At 45.3% G+C, this 24,922-nt stretch overlaps 1 protein-coding gene across 1 annotated transcript in view; it reads left to right on the plus strand.

Annotated features, from left to right (window-relative positions):
* Positions 1-19,521, plus strand: part of OTUD3 (OTU deubiquitinase 3) — a 30,590-nt gene extending 11,069 nt beyond the window's left edge. The window contains exons 5-8 of the mRNA XM_068241751.1: positions 1,976-2,080; positions 4,773-4,869; positions 8,502-8,665; positions 18,846-19,521. Of these exons, the coding sequence (XP_068097852.1) occupies positions 1,976-2,080; positions 4,773-4,869; positions 8,502-8,665; positions 18,846-19,028 (549 nt within the window). The 3' untranslated portion in view covers positions 19,029-19,521. The remainder of the gene's footprint in view (positions 1-1,975; positions 2,081-4,772; positions 4,870-8,501; positions 8,666-18,845) is intronic.
* The last annotated feature ends 5,401 nt before the right edge of the window (positions 19,522-24,922 follow it).

The raw sequence follows: 24,922 nt of genomic DNA on the forward strand, positions 1-24,922 counted from the left end.
TTGCTCCTCTAACTTTACAGAGTCTTGGGTTTCTTTTTCACTCGGTCTTAAAAGTATAATCGTGTATTTAGTACCGTGTTTCATTGAAAATAAACCCTCCCCCAAAAATAAGCCCTAGCTGTATACCGATAGAAAATTGGACACTATGTTAATGTATGGGGAGGTGTGCAGTCTCTTACTGCACCTCCCTTGTGGCTCTGTCCCCCTCCGCTCACCTGTAAGCCGCTCCAGTATCCGAACATAGTTGCGCCCTTTGACCCGGTCCCAGCACATGCACTGTATGCTGGGTCGCTCCATGACTTTGCTCCCCTCTCGTCATAATCCATGTGCGCGCCATGATGCGTTCCTGGCGCACTTTGATTATGACGAGAGGGGAGCGCGGTCACGTATACGACCCAGCATACAGCGCATGTGTGGCAACCGGGTCAAAGGACGCCGACCATTTAAGGATACTGGAGCTGTTTACAGGTGAGCGGAGTGTGATGCAGCCACAAGGGAGGAGCGGTTAGAGACTGCACACCTCTCCATACACTAACATAGTGTCAGGTTTTCTGCCCCTCAAATATAAGCCCTCCCCTGAAAATGAGCCCTACAAAATCTTTTGGAGGTAAAATGAATATAAGACCATGTCTTATTTTTTGGGGGAAGTGCAGGTAAGCCTTCTGAATTATTATTAATGTTGGGCACTAGAAAAAGTTTTGTTGACCAGGGAAGGGAATTAAATTGATCCGTATCACACCAACAGCTGATGGTCATTTAGCTGGCAGCTGGCTAATTAATGTATCAAAAAAAGGAGAGATGCATAGTTGGCACTACAGCTCAAGACAGCTGACGCTGGAGTGGTGCGGACAGGATACTTGCACTTCTTGTCTTATGGTGCACCCTGCGTGCTCTGATGTAGTTAGGAATCACTGGTGCATAAAAATGAGAAGGAGGTGTTATCGGCACTGCAGGCACTGACGGCCGTTTCGCGCTATGTATGCGCTTCAACGGAGGCTGCTACCCGTTGAAGCGCATACATAGCGCGAAACGGCCGTCAGGCAGTTTGTGCCCAGCACCCACCGCACCACCGCACTACTTGAACATGGTATGTGACTTTTTGTGACATGTCGTTTATCCATGCATGATTTTACCAAGTATGAATATGGAATAAAGCACCTGCAGTGCCGATAACACCTCCTTCTCCTCATTTTTATGCAGCTGGCTAATTAACCAGCAGTTAGAGCAGGGGTCAGGAACCTTTCAGGCTGAGAGAGCCATAAACGCCACATATTATAAAATGTATTTCCGTGAGAGCCATACAATATTTTTCAAACTGGCCCAGTAGGACTCACGTCCCTGTTGCCATGGTAATGTGTATACAGATGATCCTCCGGGCAGCGGAAGTGTCAGACACGTCTTCAGCTTCTCTTGGGTTTCAGCAACATCAGCAATTTCCCCGAGAGCCAGACAGGAGAAATACCGACTAACAGCTTGTACAATTAGCTAGCTGACTTGCTGGTTGATTCACTTTGTAGGACGCGATCCCTGCACTTAGGCCCAATAGGCTGCCTGTGAAGTGATAGACAGCCTATTGGGCCAATCAAAGTGCGGGGATCTCGTCCTACAAAGTCACTGGACCTGACAGGATCCAGGGTAGGACAATTGGAGTGGCTGTTGGGGGAGGGAGGGGAGCGTGAGTAAGTTAGTAGTGCATGCTACAGCAGTAGTGTGCCTACTTTGAAAATGTTACTTGCGCTGCCACACTAAGCTGTGCTGCTTGAGCAGTGTAGCTTAGTGAATCATCCCCCACTGATTTGTATGTGAGCCAGATGCAGCCATCAAAAGAGCCACATCTGGCTGCCGAGCCATAGGTTCCCTACCCCTGAGTTAGAGGCTTTGATTGGCTACTATGATGACTTCCTTTCCCCAGGTCGGTGGGAATTTGCATGCTGGATGTTGCTTCTCACCATTTATCATGTGTAACCTCACACAGATGCATTCCAAAGACGAGTCCAACTGGAAAGTCAAGAAGTCCAACCTAACGGAGGATCGGCAGGGGGACGCCGTGCAGAAAGTGCGAAACGCCACCGGCTGTGCGGTAATAGAAATACACAACGTGCTTTTCTCAAGTGTTGATTCGTGAGGGGTGGGCGGGGTTATTTGTCTCCAAGCTAAAAGTCAAATGTATTTGCACAGTGCTGAAATTAATGTAACCAATGAGATGATGTCGCCACTTCTATTATAAGTATAATTTAGCATTTATATAGCGCCAACGTCTTCCGCAGCTCTGTACAAAGTATTTTGTCTTGTCACTTAAAGCAGACCTGAACTCTTGCCCTGGACAGAAGGAAAACCTACAGAAATGCACCCTGCATGTACTTAGAGAGTTTAGCCAGTCTAAAGGCTCATACACACATCAGACCATAGTCTTTGGAAAATGAAAGATCACAGACCAATTTTACCCCCTTCCATGTAGTATGAGAGCCATACCTGCACAGTCTATTCTATGGAGCTGCACTCCCCATCAGACAGAAATCTTTGCAAGATGCTGCACACACAGATGCTGTAGACATTCAAAAGATCAGTATCTGCAAAAGATCCGTTCCTGCAAAATGCATTGATAGTCTATGATATCTGCAGATCCTCATACACACCTTGTTTAACAGACATTCATCTGCAGATCAGATCCACCAGGATGGATTTTCAGATCTGCAGATGATTGTCTGATCTGCAGATGAATGTCGGTTAAACAAGGTGTGTATGATGATCTGCAGATCTCATAGACTATGAATGCAATTTGCAGGAACGGATCTTTGGCAGGAACAGATCTTTAGCAGATACTGATCTTTTGTGTCTGTACAGCATCTTTGTGTGCAGCATCTTGCAAATATTTTTTTCTGACGTGGAGTTCAGCTCCATAGAAAAGACTGTGTAGAGTATGGGTCTCATACTACATGAAGGGTGGTAAGATTGGTCTGTGATCTTTCATTTTCCAAAAACTATAGTCTGATGTGTGTATGAGCCTTAAGGTGGCCATACACTGGTCGATGTGCCATTAGATCGACCAGCTGACAGATCCCTATCTGATCGAATCTGATCAGATAGGGATCGTATGGCTGCCTTTACTGCAAACAGATTGTGAATCGATTTCAGCCTGAAACCGATCACAATCTGTTCAGCTGCTCCTGCCGCCTGTCCCCCCCCCCCCCCCCCCGTATACATTACCTGAGGCTGGCTCCCGGGCGTCTTCTCCGCACTGCACCGCACCGCTGTTCTTGCTCCATCCCGGCGCTTCCTGTGTTACTCCGTGACCAGGAAGTTCAAATAGAGCGCCCTCTATTTCAACTTCCTGGTCACCGGAGTGACACAGGAAGTATAAGCGTACACTGGGACATGCGGAAATGCGGTGCAGCGAGGAGAAGAGGACCCCGGAGCCAGCTTCAGGTAATGTATACATGCTCGGATCGGGCCCGAATCGTACGCCGCAAGCGACGCGCTCCTACCGCCGGGCGATCGAGGGTAATTTCCCGCACGGCGCGATCGACGGTCCGATCCGATTTCGGGAGGGAATCGGATCGGCGGGTGCGTTTAGCGCAAGCGATTGGCAGCAGATCCGATCCCAGGATCGGATCTGCTGTCGAAACGGCCGTGAATCGAGCCAGTGTATGGCCTGCTTTAATTCCCCCTTATCTGTGTCTAATCATAAGTTATAATTTGATCCCACAGCTGCATCAGCTGACTGCCACAGCAGAGAGGATAATTTGAAAGCACTGGATGTTAACGATATGTCTGCTTCCATGAAAGCAGGAAGTGGATACACTGCATATTTATTGCTGGATTTTTATCAGCTGTAACAGAGAAATCTTTTTTCTTTATGGGTAGGAACACACTAGGCAGAATCGCATATTCGTTTTCCACTATGTGCTATGAAAAATGCATATGCAATCCTGCCTAGTGTGTTCCTACCCTATAGGTTATGCTGTTGTGTATCTTTTAGAGCAGAGAGGAAATTCTGAGTTCAGGTCCACTTTAAAGGGAACTGAGCACATTCTCTTTCACTGGAATTTCTCCTGGCATAGAAGCTGCCATGTTCCCCCCCCTCCCCTTCTCACATTCCTTATTTACAGAAGTCAGAGATGCTATCTTGACACATTGACACACACAATGTCTTTGAAGAAACAGTCCTAATTACTCACCCCCTTTGTTGATGAAAAGGCATTGTTTACCTCTTGGTAATTATCTCAATAAAACAATTAGGTTCCTAAAAGCTCTGCGGTTGGGGACGGTCGGGCAGGCCCGCTGAAACTGGCTACTAAAACTACTTTGAATGTAAAATACAAGGTAAAATGAAAGTTTATTTTAATAATGAAACAGATTGTCCTGAGTGATAAAAAAAGGTGCTCGGTTCACTTTAACTGTCCCTCAGAGGGGCTCACAATCGAACCCCTACCATAGTCATATGTCTATGTAACTTGTATGTATTGTGCAATGTATGTATCGTAGTCTAGGGCCTATTTAGGGGGAAGCTGATTAACGTATCTGTGTGTTTTTTGGCATGTGGGAGGAAACCGGGGTGCCCAGAGGAAACCCACACAGACACAGGGAGAACATACAAACTCTGCAGATAGTGCCCTGGCTTGGATGCGAACCGGGGACCCAGCGCTGCAAGGCGAGAGTGCTAACCGTTACACTACCGCGCTGCCCATAATACGCCACCATGCATAGTAGTGCTGTTGTAGATCACTGTAGTATGTTTGCGGTAACACCGATTTTCCACTTCCTGTTACCAGGATGCCAAGCTGATCGTACAGAGCCTGGAAGCTGAATCCTACAACATTGAATCTGCCATTCATGTCATTCTGCAGATTGAGGAGCTGAAGCAGATCGGTAAATACAAGTCTCATCCCTGCTGCGTTCCCAGGGGCTCTGGCTGTTATTATTCCAACTTGCATGCCTATTAAATGCAAAATGTATGCAGCTTGGAATTCATCCAATCAAAATCACTTCCTGCCATTTTGGATTGGTCCAAGTGCAAGCAGCAATACAATTTCTATTATATTTACATGCAAGACGTCTTCATCTCATTGACCATCTGTAGTATTGTCACATTCCAGCTTTCCTCTGGTGATCAGCAGAAGCTATATATTATTGGCTGGAGCTGAGTGCCAGGGGTGGTGTGAGCAACTTGTATGCATCATGTTTTTTTTTTTTTATTTATTTTTTGTAAGTTTTTAGTCAAGTTTCAAAAAGCGGATATACATACAGGTGAAACTCGAAAATGAGAATATCGTGCAAAAGTCCATTTATTTCAGCAATACAACGTAAAAGGTGAAATTAATACAGGTAGTCCCCCGGTTAACGAACGAGATAGAAACTGTAAGTTCGTTCTTAACCTGAATCTGTCCTTAAGTGGGAACATTGTGCCATCTCTGTCCCCTGTGCCTCCTCTGTGTCTCTAGTGTCTCCCTCTGTACCTGCTTATACAAGTTTAAAAAAAAAACATTTTTTCTTCGACTGGTTTAAAATCGATTTTCTCAAAAACTGCACGTTCAATTTGGAAAACAAATTTTTTATTACTTTTTCCCATGGCAACACAGAATCCATGCCGTTTGTATCGGCAGATCGTTCTTAAGTCGGGCGTTTGTAAGTCGGGGACTACCTGTATATGAAATAGGGGCCCTTTTGCGGGTGTTTTGGAAGAATTGGCTGAGTATGACACTTTGGCCTCGATTCATAAAGGACTGTGCGATAAAAAGAATCAGGTCGGTAAAATACCGCATTTGGTATTTTTTCAATTTTTTTTTTGCCATTCATAAAGATTTTCACAGGTGCGGTGGAAGTACGGTAATTTACTGAAAAAGACCTGTGCGGTAATAGAGTAGGTCTCTGTTTTGTTACATGCTGTTCTCCCACTGATAGCATCACATAGTAAAAAGGAATCCCCGGCATCTGTTTCGGTTTTCATGTTAGATTAGAACATGTTAGATTAGAGCAGGGTTGTCAAACCTAAATACAAAGTGGGCCGAAATTGTACACTAGGACCAAGTCACGGTCCAACCTCAAGGTCTATATTATAAAGTTCCCAGTTGTCTAATTCCCCCGTCCAACTCCTATACTGTTCCCTTGTGTCTAGTGGTCCTCCTTCCCCCTATACAGTTCCCTGGTGCCTAGAGGCCATCCCCTAGTGTTTAAGGCTTTCCTCCTACCTCCCCATATGGCTGCCCTGGAGATCTAGAGCTTCACCTCCAATGTAGCTTCCCTGGTGGTCTAGAGTGGGCCCAACATAATGTAAAGTGGGGAAACCCCTTGAGGGCCAAATTTAATGGCTTCGAGGGCCAGATTTGGCCCGCAGGCTGGAATTTGACATGTATGGATTATAGGGAGTAGAACAGTCTATTAGGGCCTGTTCAAACTATCAGCGTTTGCGTTTTTTTTTCTTTTTTGGGGGGCTGGCGATCGCCCTAAAAGTGCTTGATTTCCCGTGTGCTTTTAAGAATGAATACATTGTATTTATTCATTTCCGGGTCAAAGAGATCACTTCCTTCCGTGAAAATCTTAATCAATCAGCAGAAGCGCTTACAAAAGCGCTTTTCTGAGCACAAAGCGCAGGGAAAAGTGCTTTGAAAAGCTCTATATAAATTGCTCATTGCTTGCGTTAGCGCTGGCGATTTATAATGTGAACAAGGCCTTAGTCTTAACATTTTATTTCGTAACCTGTGTTAGGATGACCTCTCAATTAACATAAGACATGCCATGCTTGGATGATTTCCCCACTAGCTCCTCCTCATCTTCAAATAGGAACCTAAAGGGTTAAATTTCTGAAGGGCTGCAGGGGAAATCTCTTTTGTCCCAGCTCTCTGCTCTGCCGTCTGGGGTAGAGAAGTTTGTCCCTCCTGAGAACTTGTTGCAGCCTATCAGCGGGACTTGCAAGAGAGACGGGCTGTTACTATTGGCTCTCTGCGCCTGTCAGTCATGGGATATAATGGGATATTGCACTCTGAAGGCTTGTGGAAGCTGGTTTTCACTACATCAAAGCTGCCAGTAATCACCGCACATGTTTCTGGGTGTTACTGCATGCTGTAATCTTGATGAATTGACATTTACCTTCATATATTGGAAGTGTTTACAAGTCGGTAATTTACCTCACTGCTTGGTAATTTCAGCTTTTCATGCGGTAACAGCCTTTATGAATTGACATTGGCCTCGATTCATAAAGCATTACCGCATGCGGTAATGCTGTAAATAGCTGACTTTACTGAGCACTTAGGAAAGTGTCAATTCATAAAAGCAGTTACCGCATGAAAAGCTTAAGTTACCGAGCAGTGAGGTAAATTACCAACTTGAGTGGGAAATATGTCAGTAAATGTCAATTCATAAAAGTTAGAACATGCGATAACAAGCCGAAAAATTACTGGCTGCTCTGGGCTGGCGATAGGAGAGCGGTTACACTGTGAAAGCCACAAGCAGAGGGGGATAAGCTGTCGCTGACAGGAGCAGAGCCAATAGAAACCGCTCCTGTCTGCATCAGGTCCGCCTGATCCGATGCTGATGGGAAGCGCAGGCTTCCCAGGTGGAACAAAAGTTTCTACCACCCACCTAGTGAGCAGAGAGAAAGGAACAAATAAAGTTTCCCTTTCAGCCCTTTAGGCAGTGTTTAACCTCTTCCGTTCCTGATAGATACTTTCCTTACACTAGCTGCTTATCTTCAAAGCAGGGCATGTGTGACATCTTCTCAAAGTTCACTTAAGGTGTGGCTATTAAATAAAATGTTAAGAGAGACTAATAGACAGATTCAGAGCCGAGCAGAGGCAGTATAACAAACAGTATAGCACAGCATGCACATCTAAAGGGATGTTGGGATGCATTGTAATTTCCTCACTGCATGGAGATTTCTCAATTGAAGCGGTAAATTACTGAACTTCAATCACACCTCTGAACATTTTTATGCATCAGCACACTAAAGTCTAAAATACCGAATGCAGGGATTTAACGAGCATTTTACACTCACCGCATACAGCTCTATGAATCGAGGCCAAAGGGTTTAAATATTCTGCTTTGCATGTAATGAGTCGATTTCATATACTGTATTAGTTTCACCTTTTAAAGGACAATTGAAGTGAGAGCAACATGGAGGCTGCCATATTTATTTCCTTTCAAGCAAAAACCAGTTGCCTGGCTATCCTGCTGATCCTCTGCCTCTAATATTTTTAGCCACAGACCCTGAACAAGCATGCAGCAGATCAGGCGTTTCTGACATTATTGTCAGATCTGACAACATTAGCTGCATGCTTGTTTCTGGTGTGTGATTCAGCGACTACTGCAGCCAAATAGATCAGCAGGACAACCAGGCAACTGGTATTGTTTAAAAGGAAACAAATACGGCAGCCTCCATATCACTCTCACCTCACCCTCCACAGCCTCTGCAATGCTCATTATCTTTTATGATTGGTCTTTCTGTTCAATATTGATATACCTTGTCATTTTCTAGCTGCAGACATGTTTTCTTGTTCTCTTATCAGGCGGCGGTGCGGACTGTACACCTGAAGACCAGGATCTCTCCTCCAGTGCCAGAGATTGTGACAGACCTGAGAGGAGGTCAGAAGAGAAGCCGGCAAAGCCTGTAGAGGACGCCAGTGAGCAGCGACGTGTACAAGAGGAGAAAAAAGACTCCCACAGTCACAAGGTGGGGTGCTCCTTATCGTAACTGTGCCACCCACATTAAGCCGCCGCCTACAGGTGCTTCCATGGATACTTAGGTATGCTCAGGTGCACCTGCAGCTGTGTGCGGACACCACAACCGCTGGCCTAAGCCACCGCCCACACTAAGCCACCACCCACAGGTGTTGTCACCATGTGATATAGTTCAGGATGTAAATCAGGGTTAGGAAAGATTTTACAATGAGCAATCCCTGACTAAATAATCTATGAATATGGGGGCGTGGTCAACATGGCGACCTGAGCAGACGTGTTGTGAGGAGCTCTGCTGCCCGTAGCTGATATATTTAGCATCTACTGTTTGTACGAGAGTGAAAATCTCCCAAAAAAACCTCCTAAAGTACCGGCTACACTACCAACCACAAGCTGGAGGACTGGTGTACTCCTCCACCGGAGGGATCCGCTGCAACTGATCCTGCTTCTTCTGACTGGGACGACACTGCAGGCCCTGCCCGGGAAAGACAACCATCCGCGCGCTACCATCCCTTTGAGATCCCAGCCATGTCCCAGCGCAACAAACAGAATAAAGAGAAAGAGGACAAGACCAAACACCCTGAACAGCCGGGGTCGACTCCGTCCACCTCAAAACCGAAGCCTCAAACCGATAAAGAGCTGGAACTCAACATGGCGGAGGATGAACAGGAGCATCTCCCGCCTTACGTGCACACCATTATGGAGGCCATTCAGACCTGCCAAAGTGCCCTTACCCTAAAGATCGATCATGTGGATGCCGGCATGGGCCTTCTGCGGCAGGATATGGCTGTTGTTCGTGAGAGAGTGTCGGGGGTGGAGAGGCGCACCTCAGATGTGGAGGACACGATGCGAGCACATGGCAAGGACATTCCAGCAATGAAGAAACGTATCAAAGACCTTGAGGATAAGTCGGTGGACTCCGAGAACAGAAACCGACGGAATAACCTGCGACTTCTTGGTGTTCCAGAAGGCAGGGAGGGGAAAGATGTGCCCGATTTCGTTGAAAAGCTGCTGAGGCGCCTTCTCCCGGAGGATACTTTCTCCCCGTTTTTTGTTATCGAAAGGGCCCACAGGGTCACTACAAAGAGGAATCCGCCGGGAGCACCGCCTCGTGCCCTCATTTTCAGGATCCTTAATTTCAAAGACCGGGACAATATTCTCACAGCTGCAAGGAAAGCGGGTGACTTAATCTACGAAAATCAACGCTTGATGCTGTTCCCGGATTTTACTGCGGAAACGCAAAAACAACGTCGTACTCTCACCCAAGTCAAGGCCAAGCTACGGGAACGCAACATTACCTATGCAATGCTTTTTCCGGCGAGGCTCAGGGTTCAGTCCGGTGAGGACACCATTTTCTTTGATACACCGGGGGAGGCAATGACCTGGATAGAAGCCTTGCCTTCACCTTCAAGTTAATTATCCAGTTAGCTTTCTCTTCGAACTGTAAGTAAATAAACGTACTATATGTGCCTAGTAACGGTCCCAAGCCTTCCTTCATCTGGCGTTTTTCCTCCATATATCATAATGACTATTACCATTATTATACTGCAGTATATTATACTGAATGATGCACGAACTGCAGCGGCTGTCATGATCTCTCATAGCGTGTTTTTCCTTTTTTTTTTTTTTTTTTTTTTCTTTTGGAGCCGCAACGGACCGTTACCTGTTAATCCGTTTCTCGTTATAGTTCTACAGTTGCTCATCCAAGACTGTTCGCTGGATTGCTTTGTTTGGTGTATAACCTATTGTTCTGTGTCTATCATTTCTGTGCTGGCGTTAGCATAATGGTCTACACGGTGTCGGACATGTTCCTATGCAGGGATGCGGGACTCTTGACAAGCTGATACATACTGCCTTGCGGACTTGCCCTCAATCAGGCTTCCTCTGCAGATTCTTTAACACGGAAAAGTTTTCATATTTCACTTTATTTGCTGACTACTGCTTTGACCAACTGTACTTGTGCTCTGTAATGTTAATGCCCCCGGAGAGGAGGCTATAGTGCTATATTAGACCAGTTGATGCATACTGATAGTAAGAGTTTACGGTCTAGAGGTGGCTTTACAGCGGGAGGGGGAGAAGTGTTTATACTCAAACTGCCGCCAGTCTCTTAAGGCGTGTATTCGCGCCATTTTTTCTATTTATACTGTATGAATGCGATGTATACGGGCCCCTCCCCCGGTGTGTGACTGCATGTGGAGACCTGCTCCCCAGGTCCGGCCGGATAACTATATTTTATTCAAACATGGGCCTCACTGTATTTATACTTAAGCAATGTACTCCTACGCCACCTAGAACAAAATGATGGGCAATCTATAATATAAGCTCATGCCACTATCGTTTGTCCCCGGGCGACGTCTCTATGTTAGGGAGATCAGTTTAACACGGAGGGTTCACTATCCGTAATACGTGTGATGGGCCGGGTGGGGGTGGTGGTCCAGGGGCGGGGGCTCGTTGCCGTCCTTCCCCCGGAGACCCGTGCGCGCTATATCTAAAATTCTTCCTGGATCATACCTTGGTACGTTGGTCTCCTGGGGGGATGGTGGTGTGCCCTCCCGCCTGGATCTCTAAATTCGTGTAACATTGTTATATTCCAGGGGGGTCCCTCTCTCTCTCATCAGCTATGTCTCCTAAGGAGATTTAAAATCAGGTGGGGATCAATACAGTGTATTGGTATTATATGCGTTTACATATCACGTTTTAGTGAGACCTGGGTTGCCGTGCACGCGCCTAGAGCGTTGAAACTTTCTCCAGAGAAAACTTTATACCCTATTGGGATTATTATTTAACTGTAAGTACTTTCCGCTGTGCCAATATATTTTGGACCCCTTGTCGCTCTGGGTCTGTGTACGGCCACGCAGACCTTTTCCCGATATATATAAAGCTGGCATGACACATAATCGCAGGAGATGATAATGCTGATTGAGGGAGAGACAGTATCTTCTCTTCCATCACTGAGGGTTACAACTATAATATTAAATCATTCATAGACGCATGGGTGCATCCAATAGGGGTCACTGCTGCCTAATAAATAAACATGCTATGATAACCTTTATGCTATAAAAAGAATTGTGTATTCTTAGTGAATGGGCCATACTAATTTCTTCATCTCCTATGCTATGATTTCTGGCCACTGTTTACATTTAGTTCAAACCCGAGTCACTACTACACTCTATAATCACCTAGCCGCTGTGAGGGCACAAAGTCTCTCGCGAGCTCTTACGATGCAATACCAACCCCTGAATTGCGCTCTTATAGTAATGTTTTCTCCTCCTCCACCCTCGGTGGTGGAACAGATATTATTTAATGGGCAGGTAGATAAATCTTTGGTGCTACTCTGAGTCCTGCTCCCTGGGATGGGCATGGCGGTACTGTGGAAAAGTTACACTGTTATGGAATAGTAAGTTTTACATGTTGTTCAAACACTCTTTTAAGAATTGTACCCCCTCCTCAATTGAGGTGGGTGCTCGGGCGGCGGTGTTCCTCACACTGTCTGCTTCCCCACAGAGGCACGTCCTTAGTAATACCCTTCAGCAAGCAGGTTAGCTGCTGCCAATCTGTTTCTTTGCCTCTGCAACAGAAGTTATTAGTTAGGGTGCAGACATGCTCTTTTCCTCAGTTTTGGTAAGAGGTGTAGGGTGGGGGGTTGTTGGGGTTCTGTTCTCTTCTTCTGCTTTTCTTCTCTCTTCTTCTCTTGGCTCTGGGCTCCCCTCCTGGCCGTGTCCTGCGGTGCTGCCGGTTTTATGCCATGCTCCTTTTGGGCTCAACGCGTTGCTACTGGTACTGTCACAAGAAATTTACAATGGAGACACTTAATTGTATCTGTTGGAACACAAGAGGCTTAGGGTCTAAAATTAAGAGATCTCTGGTCTTCAACTTTTTAAAACAATACTCCCCACATATATGTATACTACTTGAAACACATCTGATAGGCAATAAAATACTCTCACTTAGACGACCTTGGGTGTCACAATATTATCATTCTACATACTCCTCCTACTCAAGAGGAGTTTCTATACTTATCCATAAATCTATTCCTATAAAAATCCTTGACTCATGCTGTGACGACCAGGGACGGTTCGTTCTACTTAACTTTGAACTACACGGACTTGAATATATTATAGCAGGTATATATGTCCCCCCTCCGGCCAATAAACAATTATTATATATCATCATAGCTAAATCCTCCAGGTGGCATGGTGACAGACTTATAGTAATGGGTGACTTCAATCTCACAATGGATCCTTTGATGGACAGAACTGGAAGTTCCACTAGGGATGGCCGGGATCTTAAAATATGGGCCGAGAGCTATCAGATGCAGGATCTATGGAGGTGGAAAAATCCTGTGGAGAAGGCATATACGTGTTTCTCTTCAGCGCATCACTCAATGTCCAGAATAGACATAGCCTTTGCTACACCCCCTGTGCTATCTCAGGTTCAGGCTATAAACATACTGCCATCGGGTATATCCGACCATGCCCCTATTTCACTTAAGCTGATAATAACAACCAAACCTAAAGACAGACTATGGAGAATTTCAAGATTCCACATCAGTGAGCCTCATATTCAATCCCAAATTTCACGAGCTATAGGTGATTATTGGGCGGAAAACACTGGGTCTACCTCCCAAACCATTGTCTGGGACGCGGGTAAGGCGGTTATCCGAGGTCAATACATGACTGAACTCAAGGCCTTCAAAATGAATGCCAGAATACATATAGTTAATCTAGAAAGGCAGGCTAAAGAAGCTGAAAGAAGCTTTGCACAGAATGCTACCCCTGAAAACTGGAGGAACTGGCAACAATTAATCAGACAATGGAAACTCGCCCAAGTATCTATGACCAAGGCGGCTTTGTTACACCAGACACAACGCATTTTTGAATATGGCGACAAAAATAGTAAACTGTTAGCCTGGTTATCTAAAGATTTTGTGGTCCCTACAACTATCCCGGTTATCCTTGACCAAAATAATCTCCCTGTGGTTGACCCTGAACGAATCAATGATGCGTTTAGAACATTCTATAAAAATATATATTCCTCCAGAGTTCAATACACTCATAGTGAATTAGGTCAATATCTTAATGATATTGATATACCAACCCTTTCTGATCGCAATAAGGCAATTCTGGATCAACCAATATCCATTGAAGAAGTACAAGGCGCTATTGGGGAATTGAAACCTGATAAAACCCCTGGCTCAGACGGTCTCCCCTCTGAGTATTACCAATGTTACTCTAATATTCTGGCCCCTAAACTATGCTCCTTATTTAATGAAGTATTAGAAGGGAACCTTCTACCTGATTCCTTCTCAGAAGCAATTATAGTCCTTATTCTCAAACCTGGGAAAGACCCTACATTATGTGGATCCTATAGGCCAATCTCCTTACTCAACACTGATGCCAAAATCCTTGCCAAAATACTAGCAAACAGGGTTAAGCCAATTATCACCTCACTAATACATGGAGACCAATCGGGTTTTATGCCCAATAAAGGGACTGACATTAACCTGCGCAGGCTCTTCGCTAACATTTCCTTGACCTCCTCGGTGTCCAGTCGTAGAGTAGTTGTCTCGCTGGACACCGAGAAGGCTTTTGATTCAGTTGAGTGGCCCTACCTATGGGAGATTTTGCGACGGTATGGTTTTGGCCCTAAATTTATAATGTGGATTCAAGCCCTTTATATAACCCCCAAAGCACGAATCCGCACCGGAAACATTATCTCACAACCCTTTCAGCTGTATAGGGGAACACGCCAGGGGTGTCCGCTTTCCCCTTATATCTTTGCCCTTGCAATTGAGCCCATGGCTATTCTGATAAGAGAATCTACACAAATACAGGGAATTCCAGTGGGCTGCATAGAAGAAAGGATCTCTCTATATGCAGATGATACACTCCTTTACTTAAATGATCCAGAACATTCATTAACATCAGCACTGGACATTATCACAACATTTGGATCATTCTCGGGCCTCCAGATTAATCGCGATAAGTCTGTCATCATGCCCCTGGACACCCCTCAGCCGCATAGCACATCCCACTCACTAAAGTGGGTCTCCCAATTCAAATATCTAGGTATAATGATTACAAACTGTATACCTGACTATTTTAATCTGAATATTCAGCCGGTGGTGGACGCCTTCCGCATTAGATCCCAGACGTGGAAACGATTACCTCTTTCACTTATCGGGAAAATCAACATCTTTAAAATGATATTTTTGCCCAAATTCCTGTATGTGTTTCGCAACTCGCCAATGGTGATTTCTAAAAAATTCTTTAAAACTCTTCATTCTTTAATCTCCACCTTTATTTGGTCAGGCCAAACCCCAAAAATAGCCTTGAATACTTTGCAACTCTCTATAGATCAAGGTGGTCTGGCTCTTCCAAATATGCAATTATACTATTATGCTGCAATTCTAGTCACCGCTCGATGGTGGTTTGCACAGGATGGGTATAACCCTGCTGTTGTAACCGAGGCGGCCCGTCTGGGATCCTATGAGAGGCTCACACTGCTACCATACAGAGGCACGTCCAATGATGACCGGTGTACTGCTCCGATGCAAACAGTTTGCAGGGTGTGGTTGGAGGCAAGGAAATACTTAGGTGAGGACAATTTATCTTCCCCATATACCCCTATCTGGGATAATCCTAGACTACCCCACTTCACTCAGATCCCTGACCCCAAGCTGTGGGCCTCATCGGGAATTAAAAACCTACAGCACATTGTTCATAATGGATTACTCTTAACATTTAACGAACTTAAGCAAACCTTCTCCATTGTGAACAAGATGTTCTTTCGCTATCTGCAGCTTCGACATGCATTCTCTGCACAGTTCCCTGATGGTGCACCGGGGCTGATAGTCGGTGATCTCGAGAAAACACTTTTGACACAAAGCCTCGACAAGCCTCTTTCAGCTATTTATTCCGTTCTACTAGCCAAAAATAACGAAAAACTTCTCCGGTCGCAAGAAAGGTGGAATACAGATGTTCAGGGTATAGACAACACGGACTGGGAAGATATATTAGAAGACTTTGTTAAGACTCCTATCTCAGCTAGGGATAGACTAATACAGGTCAAATTTTTACATAGAACCTATCTCACACCATCACGGATGCACACTATATGCTCTTCCAATAGTGCAACCTGTCAGAAATGCGCGATTGAGGAGGGCACATTCTTACATATGTTCTGGAGCTGTACGAAAATTCAGACTTATTGGACAGACATCTTTGCCATCATAGATGAGATTTTGGAATCTCATTTTGATTGCACACCCAAATTAGCCCTTCTAGGTCTATTTGAAGAACAAACATGTAGTAAATATGTACAATATTTAATTCGCATTTTATGCTTCTATGCAAGAAAAGAAATTTTAAGAGTTTGGAAAGGTGCTACTAAACCATCTATAAATCAATGGAAGCGCACAATTAATACTGCCCTTCCACTATATCAACTGACATATAAAAATCGTAATTGTCCACAACGATTTCATAAAATATGGGCACCATGGTTTAACAACATCCTGACATCTGGTTCTGACCTTGAACCCTGATTCTGTTTCTGTAATGATACATCAGTGGTTTGATGTGGGGGGCGGCCGGGGGTGGAGCCTGGAGTCTCTCTCTCTTTTTCCCTTCTATTCTTGTTTCCCTCCTCCCTTTCTGATCTACATTTCTTCCTTCTTTTTCTCCCACTATACCTGCTACCTTCTTCCTCTGTTTCCTATGGCGCAGTGCTCCGGCTGCATGGGCCGTGCATATTGTAGTAGCACGGGTATTTCGGGTTGCTGTTATATGCTCATCGTAATGGTTAGTTACTTATGTATCTGAGTGTATGCTAGTTATACTACCCACTCTTGTAACAATACCGTATACTTGTTGCCTGTGCTCTGGTCTCACTGCTGTGGGAGCATGTGCTATTTTCTGTAATGTTTCTTTTTTACTTTCAAAATAAAAATTGATTTGTGAAAAAAAAAATAATCTATGAATATATATATATATAGTTAAAAAAATAAGCAATTTTGTTTATTATATTTCCAATCCACCATGGAAAAGTATGTCAGAAGACAGATAATCCTCAGCGTACTTCCGCACACTGTGCAGCCTGCAGATACTCTGTGCTCAGTAGTGGAGACAGTTAACGTCCCCCCAAACACATGCGATGGAGTTGGGGCTTAGTTATTACACTCCTCTGCCCCTGTTCGCGACGTGTCTCTCGCGCCAACACCCCCCCCCCCCCCAGTGTGTCCTCCTCTGCCCCGTAATACTGTGTGTCTTCAGTTCTGACACCCCCCTCCCCGTGTGTCGTCCTCCTCTGCTCCCGTTTGCTGTGTGTCTCTCACTCCGACAAACCCTTCTCCCCCCGCCCCCCCTCCACCCCCCCAGTGTGTCCTCTGCTCCCGTTTGCTGTGTGTCTCTCACTCGAACAAACCCTTCTCCCCCCCCCCCCCAGTGTGTCCTCCTCTGCTCCCGTTTGCTGTGTGTCTCTCACTCCGACAAACCCTTCTCCCCCCCGCCCCCCCTCCACCCCCCCAGTGTGTCCTCTGCTCCCGTTTGCTGTGTGTCTCTCACTCCGACAAACCCTTCTCCGCCCCCCTCCCCCCACCAGTGTGTCCTCTGCTCCCGTTTGCTGTGTGTCTCTCACTCCAACAAACCCTTCTCCCCCCCCCCCCCCCCAGTGTGTCCTCTGCTCCCGTTTGCTGTGTGTCTCTCACTCCGACAAACCCTTCTCCGCCCCCCCCCCCCACCAGTGTGTCCTCTGCTCCCGTTTGCTGTGTGTCTCTCACTCCAACAAACCCTTCTCCCCCCCCCCCCCCCCCCCAGTGTGTCCTCCCCTGCTCCTGTTTGCTGTGTGTCTCTCACTCCAACAAACCCTTCTCCGCCCCCCACCATGTTGTCTCATAGCACGGCCGCGCTAGCGTTTTTGCATTTTCGTGTGCAATCGCGAATTTCTTCCCGCGAATATGCGCACATAATGGCCGTGCTATGAGTTAGCACGGTTTAGTGAATCAAGCCCTTGGTGCGGTGCGATTGTCCTCTGGCAGGAAAGCCCGCCGCAGGACAATCGCACCACACCATAATTTTTTTTTTGTTTGTTTGTTTTCATACACCCTGTGGCAGACCGGAGTACTAGGAGGAAACCCACGCAGACACAGGGAGAACATACAAACTCTGTGCAGATAGTGCCCCGGCCGTAATTAACATGTCAGTATGTGTCATTGTCTACAGATGATGTCCGCCACTGATATTTGTCTCCTAATACTCTTAAGTTTTCATCTTCTTACATTTCCTAGCTAATCTCCAGATACCAACTGACCCGGAACCCTCACTCCTCCCAGGCGACCCTCTTGTCCTCTAATTTGGTCACCTCCTGTTACTTCTGCATCCAGGACTTCCCCCTCTGGAACCTCAAGCACGTACTTCCCAACTTTTTGAGATAAGAAAGAGGGACATTTAAGCCACGCCCCTGCCACACCCTAACCATGCCCCGGACACACCCCTAGTCACACATACTATAAAGATTTCATAAGAAAAATGTTTTTGTTTTTTTTATAATCCAAAACACAATGGTTCTTTATCCTTTCATAATATTTGAAAATAAGAAATCTATCAATTTGAAGGATGGGAATACAGTTTAGAGTCAATTATATGTATATTATCTATTGAAAAATGTGTTTATTTACATAAATCTGTACATCTGTCCTGAAAGAGGGACAAATGAGGAGGGACAGGATTCCCAAAGAGGGACAGGATTCCCAAAGAGGGACAGGATTCCCAAAGAGGGACAGTTGGGAGCTATGCAAATGTACTCTTAAAACCTACCTATTCAGACAAGCCTATAATTTGCTCTAGGTAGCATTGGAGGTTCACTGCCTCATCCGCTAACCCCTGTAGATTGTAAACTCACAAGGGCAGGGACCTCCTCCTAGTGTTTCTTATGCTGCTGTATATTATCATATAGTACATTTTTTTTTACCAGTATTCGTGGCGTGAATTACACATCTACAATGTATGAATTTGTATTGCTGGATACAGTTTTGAAGGTCTTGTGTATTTACGTTCCCCAATAACTGTTTTGTGCTTTGTACAGTGCTACGGAAGATGTTGGCACTATATAAATGAAAAATAATAATACTATAAATGAATAATAATAATAATAATGCTTTGCTTTTGGTTTCACAGGTGAGTAACAAGCAGCGGAAGGAGCAGCAGCGGCAGCAGAAGAAGAAGCGTCAGGAGGAGCGGCACAAGCAGCGGGTGCAGGAACAGCGCGGCAATAACACGGACAATAACCAGCAGCCGGAAGGCGGGGACGCTGGGGCCAGCGTCACGGTTGTGAAGGCTGTCGCTGCGCTCAACATCTGACGGTTACCGACCTCACAGACTCTGCGGCTCCGCCTCCTCACTGACTGTGAACTGTACCTAGGCCGATGTTCAGCCGCCTCACCCTCATCAATTCTGTGGCAGCTGAAAAAGCGTCAGGCCTTCACTTACGGAAAACCCTCACAGTGCCTTGTGTCCGGCCAGCGTGTTTTCTGTTCTTCTAATCACTGTGCAATGTTTGTGGTGCATGCTGGGAATTGCCACAGCCGCCCACTGATCCTGGATGTGTATATGTAGTCTGAAGTCCTACAGCTGTTTTGTGGTGCATGCTGGGAAATGTCTCAGCTGCCCACTGATTTCTGAACATATATGTGGACTGAAAGCCTACAGCTATTTTGTGGTGCCTGTTGGGAGATGTAAAAGCAGCCCACTGATTCCTAAACATACATGTGTTCTAAAGTCCTACAGCTGTCTTGTGGTGCATGCTGGGGGATGCCACAGCCGCCCACTGATTCCTGAAAATGTATATGTGTCCTGTAGCTATTCTGAAACTGATTGTCCCAGCAGGATAGCATGTCGTATGAGCTCTTTTCATGCTGTAATTACTTTTTTTTTTTTTTTAAATTGCTGGTGTGAGTATGTCAGCCCTGTGATACTGTAAGAAACGGACCCTTTTTCTGCTCACTGGACTGGACTGCAGAGCTTGCAATTTGTAGAGGGCTCTGCTTCTGCATGCTGGCATCCTCCGCTTGGGGTCCTTTTCTGTGAAGTTTGCGATCAAGGGTTAATGAGATGCTAATTGAGTATATGCTAATTTTATGCACTTGGAAGCAGACCCAGTCAGACACTGCAGCTTTTTTTTTAAATCAACTCAGGGCGCGGGAGTATTGTACACACTTATGGCCACCACAGTCTGCAGCGTTTAGCCCTTATGATCTCATCCTGTGAAATGTTGGGACTTCTTTCAGTTGGATATAACTACCCTTGTAAGGATTGCTAGGTACTGCAGTGCCAGTCATGCAGAGCACCCTGGGAACTGTCATTTCTCGTTAGCTGTTAAAGGACCTCTGTCTCGAAAATCTTAAAATTTAAAATACATGTAAACAAATAAGTATGTTTTCTTCCAGAGTAAAATGAGCCATAAATTACCTTTTTCCTATGTTGCTGGCACTTACAGTAAGTAGTAGAAATCTGACATTACTTAAAGATTTTGGACTTGCCCATCTCCTCATGGGGGATTCTCAGGGTTTTCTTTATTTTTAAAAGCACTTAGTGAATGGCAGTTGCTCCGCACAGCTGCCAAAAAAGTGTGCAGCGAGCAGGGAGGCCGGCCAGCATTTTTGTATAAATCCTTTTCAGGGAATGTCTTTATAAATAATAAAGGCCATGCTGAGAATTCCCCATGAAGAGATGGACTAACCCAAAACCGGTAATGCCAGATTTCTACTACTTGCTGTATGTGACAGTCTCTGGATCCTAAACAGGCTGTGCCCATCCTTCGAAGCAATAGGGATCCAGGATGTCAGCTGTGGCGCAGACGCAGCACTGCCTACAATATTTACTGCGAGCCTTTGAGAAAAAAATCTAGAAATAATCATACCGCCAGGGAGGTTCTGTGCTACAGTCCTGCTGACCTGTCGTAACACTCTCCAGCTTGTAACTATTGCCCCTCAATCTAATGGGTGAGCCAGGTTTTTTTTGTTGCAATGGGTGTGCTTTTATGGCAGACAGGCGGGCATGCTGGGAACTGTAGTTTTCAAGGTAGCTGTATTAAAACATGGGGTTGGTGAAGGTGGCCATACACTGGTTGATTTGCCATCAGATTAGACCAACAGATCCCTCTCTGATCCAATCTGATCAGAGAGGGATTGTATGGCCACCTTTACTGCAAACAGATTGTGAATCGATTTCAGCATGAAACCGATCACAATCTGTGGAGCTACCGCCCCCCCCCCCCCCCTGCCTGCATACATTACCTGTTCCGGCTGGCGCGAGTCCCCGCTGTCTTCTTCTCCGCTCCAGCTACTGAACTTCCTGTCCAGGGGAAGTTTAAACAGTAGAGGGCGCTCTACTGTTTAAACTTCCTGCCAGGACAGGAATTTCTGTGTAGCTCTGGAGCCCGAAGCGGAGAAGAAACGGTCTTAAGCCCGAACCGGAGAAGAAGACCAGGGGACTCGCGCCAGCATTCAAATACTGCTAACGACGCACTCCCGACCCGCCGCGACTGAGAAAAATCTTCCGCACGGATGGGTCGACGGGAATGATCGATTTCGGACGGAAATCGATCGTTCTGTCAGCGGTGTGCGCGGCGATTTCACAGCCGTTTCGATCACTGTGATCGAAACGGCCCTATATCGGCGGGAAAATCGTTAGGTGTATGGGGCCCCTTTACCTGTGTTTAGGGCTGTCCGGTTGCTGCTGGTGATTCTGAGTTGATGCTATTGTTATGTAAATATTAAATACCTTCGATATAGACTGATCCAATACTGCAGCTGCTTTCAATGTCCAGGCTGAGTAAATTGGCCTATAAATTGCACCAACTTGGAATTGGCAGCAGCTCACTGACCATCCATGCTGGATGGATCTTGAAAAGTTGTATTTTTTAAACAGATGTATATAAAGGCAGCCAATCTAACGGAGAACATTAAAGGTTTATTCTGCAGCAAATTGTGTACAGCTGTGTTTGTCTCGTTCTGTACATGTAACAGTATAAGCCTCAGCTCAGGTAATGTGTATTTCATAGAATTTTTTTTCATTATTCGAGAGAAATCTGATGTGTGTGTGTGTGTGTGTGTGTGTGTGAGTGGGGGGGGGGGGGGGGGGGGGGGGGGGAGGAAGGGGAACGATGCTTGTCGCTCCCCCGAAACGAAACACTTGGGCTGATCGTTGGGGGTCGGAGGCTGCTGTTCACACGCTGGATTCTTTGCCTTGGATGAGTTTCATGTAGCGTGTATAAATAACTCAAAACGCTATACATTTTCCACATCTTTTATAACCTCTTCTTTAGACCAGGAATTTTTATATTTTTATTTTTGATCCACCAATATTGACTGGCAAATTCCATAGGGTCACAATCTTACATACACTGGTGCACTTATATGGCTTGGAAAACCTTATAAAAATTATGTGAAACCTTCCAGGAATTAGACGATTACTCAAATATAAGCCTTCCGGCAATTTGTATACATTCAAATATAAGCCATCAAGGCAATTTATTACACTTTCGAATATAAGCCTTACAGGCAATTTTATTACACTTTCGAATATAAGCCTTCAGGCAATTAGTATATACTCGAATATAAAGGGCCTTCAGGCAATTTATTACACTTTCGAATATAAGCCTTCAGGCAATTTTATTACACTTTCGAATATAAGCCTTCAGGCAATTAGTGTATACTCGAATATAAGCCTTCAGGCAATTTATTATACACTTGAATATAAGCTTTCAGGCAATTAGTATACAGTCAAATATAAGCCTTCAAACAATTAGTATATACTTGAATAGAAGTTTCCTTCATGTATATAATCTAATCCAATATTTGACCCTCCTCTTAAGCTGGATTTTTTTCCTTGACTCAAGTATAAGTCTACCCAGCAAAGTTATTGGAATGCACAATAGTGACCAGAAGGAATTAACAGCTGCACTTGGGGACCAGGACGGGTTAATGACTGCACTGCATAAAAGATTTGCAACCTTTAAACCCCTCCTGTTCCTAAAGTGCCGCCAATAACTCTTCCAAGCCCCCAAGTGTAGCCGTTATCCTCTCCCCTTCTGTAGTAAGTACTAAAGCTCAGTATCTTCCCATTTGCCCCTTTCCTTGTTGATTGTTGTGGGCAGGACTTTCACACCTGTGCGTTCTTGCCATTTCCTTTATCATAAAAGTGTCACTTAGCACCGGATAAATTGTTGCAAATGGGAATGGCTATGAGTCCGAAATGTAGGTCTGACTCGAGTACAAGTCGACTCCTATACTTTTTATGTAGTGAGTCAGACCTACATTTCTAGACTTATAGTCGACTATATACAAGTAGCTCCTGATAGCCAATTAGCCTAACTGAAATTAACATGTAGATACAGTATGTTAAGGCCTTCCATCAAATGTGTTGCCTCTTTGCTTGACATTGAACTCAAATATATCAGTTGAGACCTTAGAAAAAAATGTGGACCTCCACAATCTGGTTCATTGTTTGGAGCAGTGTCCAAAATCCTTAAAGGGAAGGTCCAAGCAAAAAAAAAAAATGAGTTTCACTTACCTGGGGCTTCTACCAGCCCCATGCAGCCATCCTGTGCCCTCGTAGTCACTCACTGCTGCTCCAGTCCCCCGCTGGGAGCTTTCTGACCTCGGAGGTCAGGGCCGAATTGCGTAAATTTTTACACATTTCCGCTAGTGCAGGAACATTAACGCATACATTTTTACGCGTTAGTGGTGCAACGCGTACATTTTTGTTCCTGCACTAGCTGGAATGCGTAAAAATGTATGCAATGTGGCCCTGACCTCCGAGGTCAGAAAGCTGCCAGCGGGGGACTGGAGCAGCAGTGAGTGACTACAAGGGCACAGGATGGCTACATGGGGCTGGTAGAAGCCCCAGGTAAGTAAAACTCATTTTTTTTTTTTTTTGCTTGAACCTTCCCTTTAAGGTTCATCTTTACAAACCATTAATATGCAAGTATAAACACAGTGGAACCACATAGCCATGTTTCTGCTCAGTAAGCGGCACATTCTATATTTAAGAGCAGGGGTCAGGAACCTTTTTGTCTGAGAAAGCCATAAACGCCACATATTTTAAAATGTAATTCTGTGAGAGCCATACAATATGTTTCAAACTGGAACAGTGCACATGTGCAGCAGAGGGCTCACATCCCTGTTGCCATGGTGATGTGAATACAGTTGATCCTCCTGGCAGCGGAAGTGTCAAACACGTCTTCAGCTTCTCTTGGCTTTCAGCAACAACAGGAATTTCCCCAAGAACCGGACAGGAGAAATACAGACTAACAGCTTGTACAATTAGCTAGCTGACTTGGGGATTGATTCACTTTGTAGAACGAGATCCCCGCACTTTGGCCCAATAGGCTCCCTGTCAAGTGACAACCAGCCTATTGGGCCAATCAAAGTGCGGGGATCTCATTCTACAAAGTCACTGGACCTGACAGGGTCCAGAGTGGGACAATTGGAGCAGCTGGTTGTTTTGGGGTAGTGCATGCTACAGCAGTAGCTTGCACTACTTTGCTCTGCCTCATTAAACTGCGCTGCTTGAGCAGTGTAGCTTAGTAAATCAACCCTTACTGATTTGTCTGTGAGACAGATGTAGCCGTCGAAAGAGCCACATCTGGCTCCCGAGCCATAGGTTCCCTACCCCTGTTTTAGAGGAACGTACATTGACATGAAAAGTGCAAGACAATACCAGAACAGAAGAGGACAAAGTGAAAACGCTGGAGGAAAGGGGTAGGCAAATATCCACATCCACAGTAAAAGAAGTCCTACAACTCAAAAGGTTGGTCAGCAGCAAGAAGCCACTGCACCAAGGTCCCCGTAAAAAGCCATACTGACATTTGTAAGGTGGCATGGCAACAAATATGTTCCTACCGGCAAGAGCTTGTCAGTAACCTTCGTAGGACCTCGAATTACATCTTCCTCCAAGTTGCCACAACTCGGAGGGGGAACAGTACTTACTGTATTTTCGGAATATAAGATGCTTCGCAATATAAGACGCTCCTAGAGGGCAAAAATCAGAAAAAACCCCCCCACAAAAACTAAACCTAGGTGCGTCCATAATGCAGGGGCGTCTGAGGGCTGGAACCCACTAGAGCGATTTTGTGAGCGTTTAGAGAGCGATTTAAAACACTAAATGCTCGGCTAATGTTAATAGATGTGCCAAATTCCACTGGAATGATTGCAATTACCAAAATGGCAAATGCAGGACATGCAGCATTTTTA

Source organism: Hyperolius riggenbachi, chromosome 6, assembly GCF_040937935.1.
Source record: "Hyperolius riggenbachi isolate aHypRig1 chromosome 6, aHypRig1.pri, whole genome shotgun sequence".
Lineage (NCBI taxonomy): Eukaryota > Metazoa > Chordata > Amphibia > Anura > Hyperoliidae > Hyperolius > Hyperolius riggenbachi.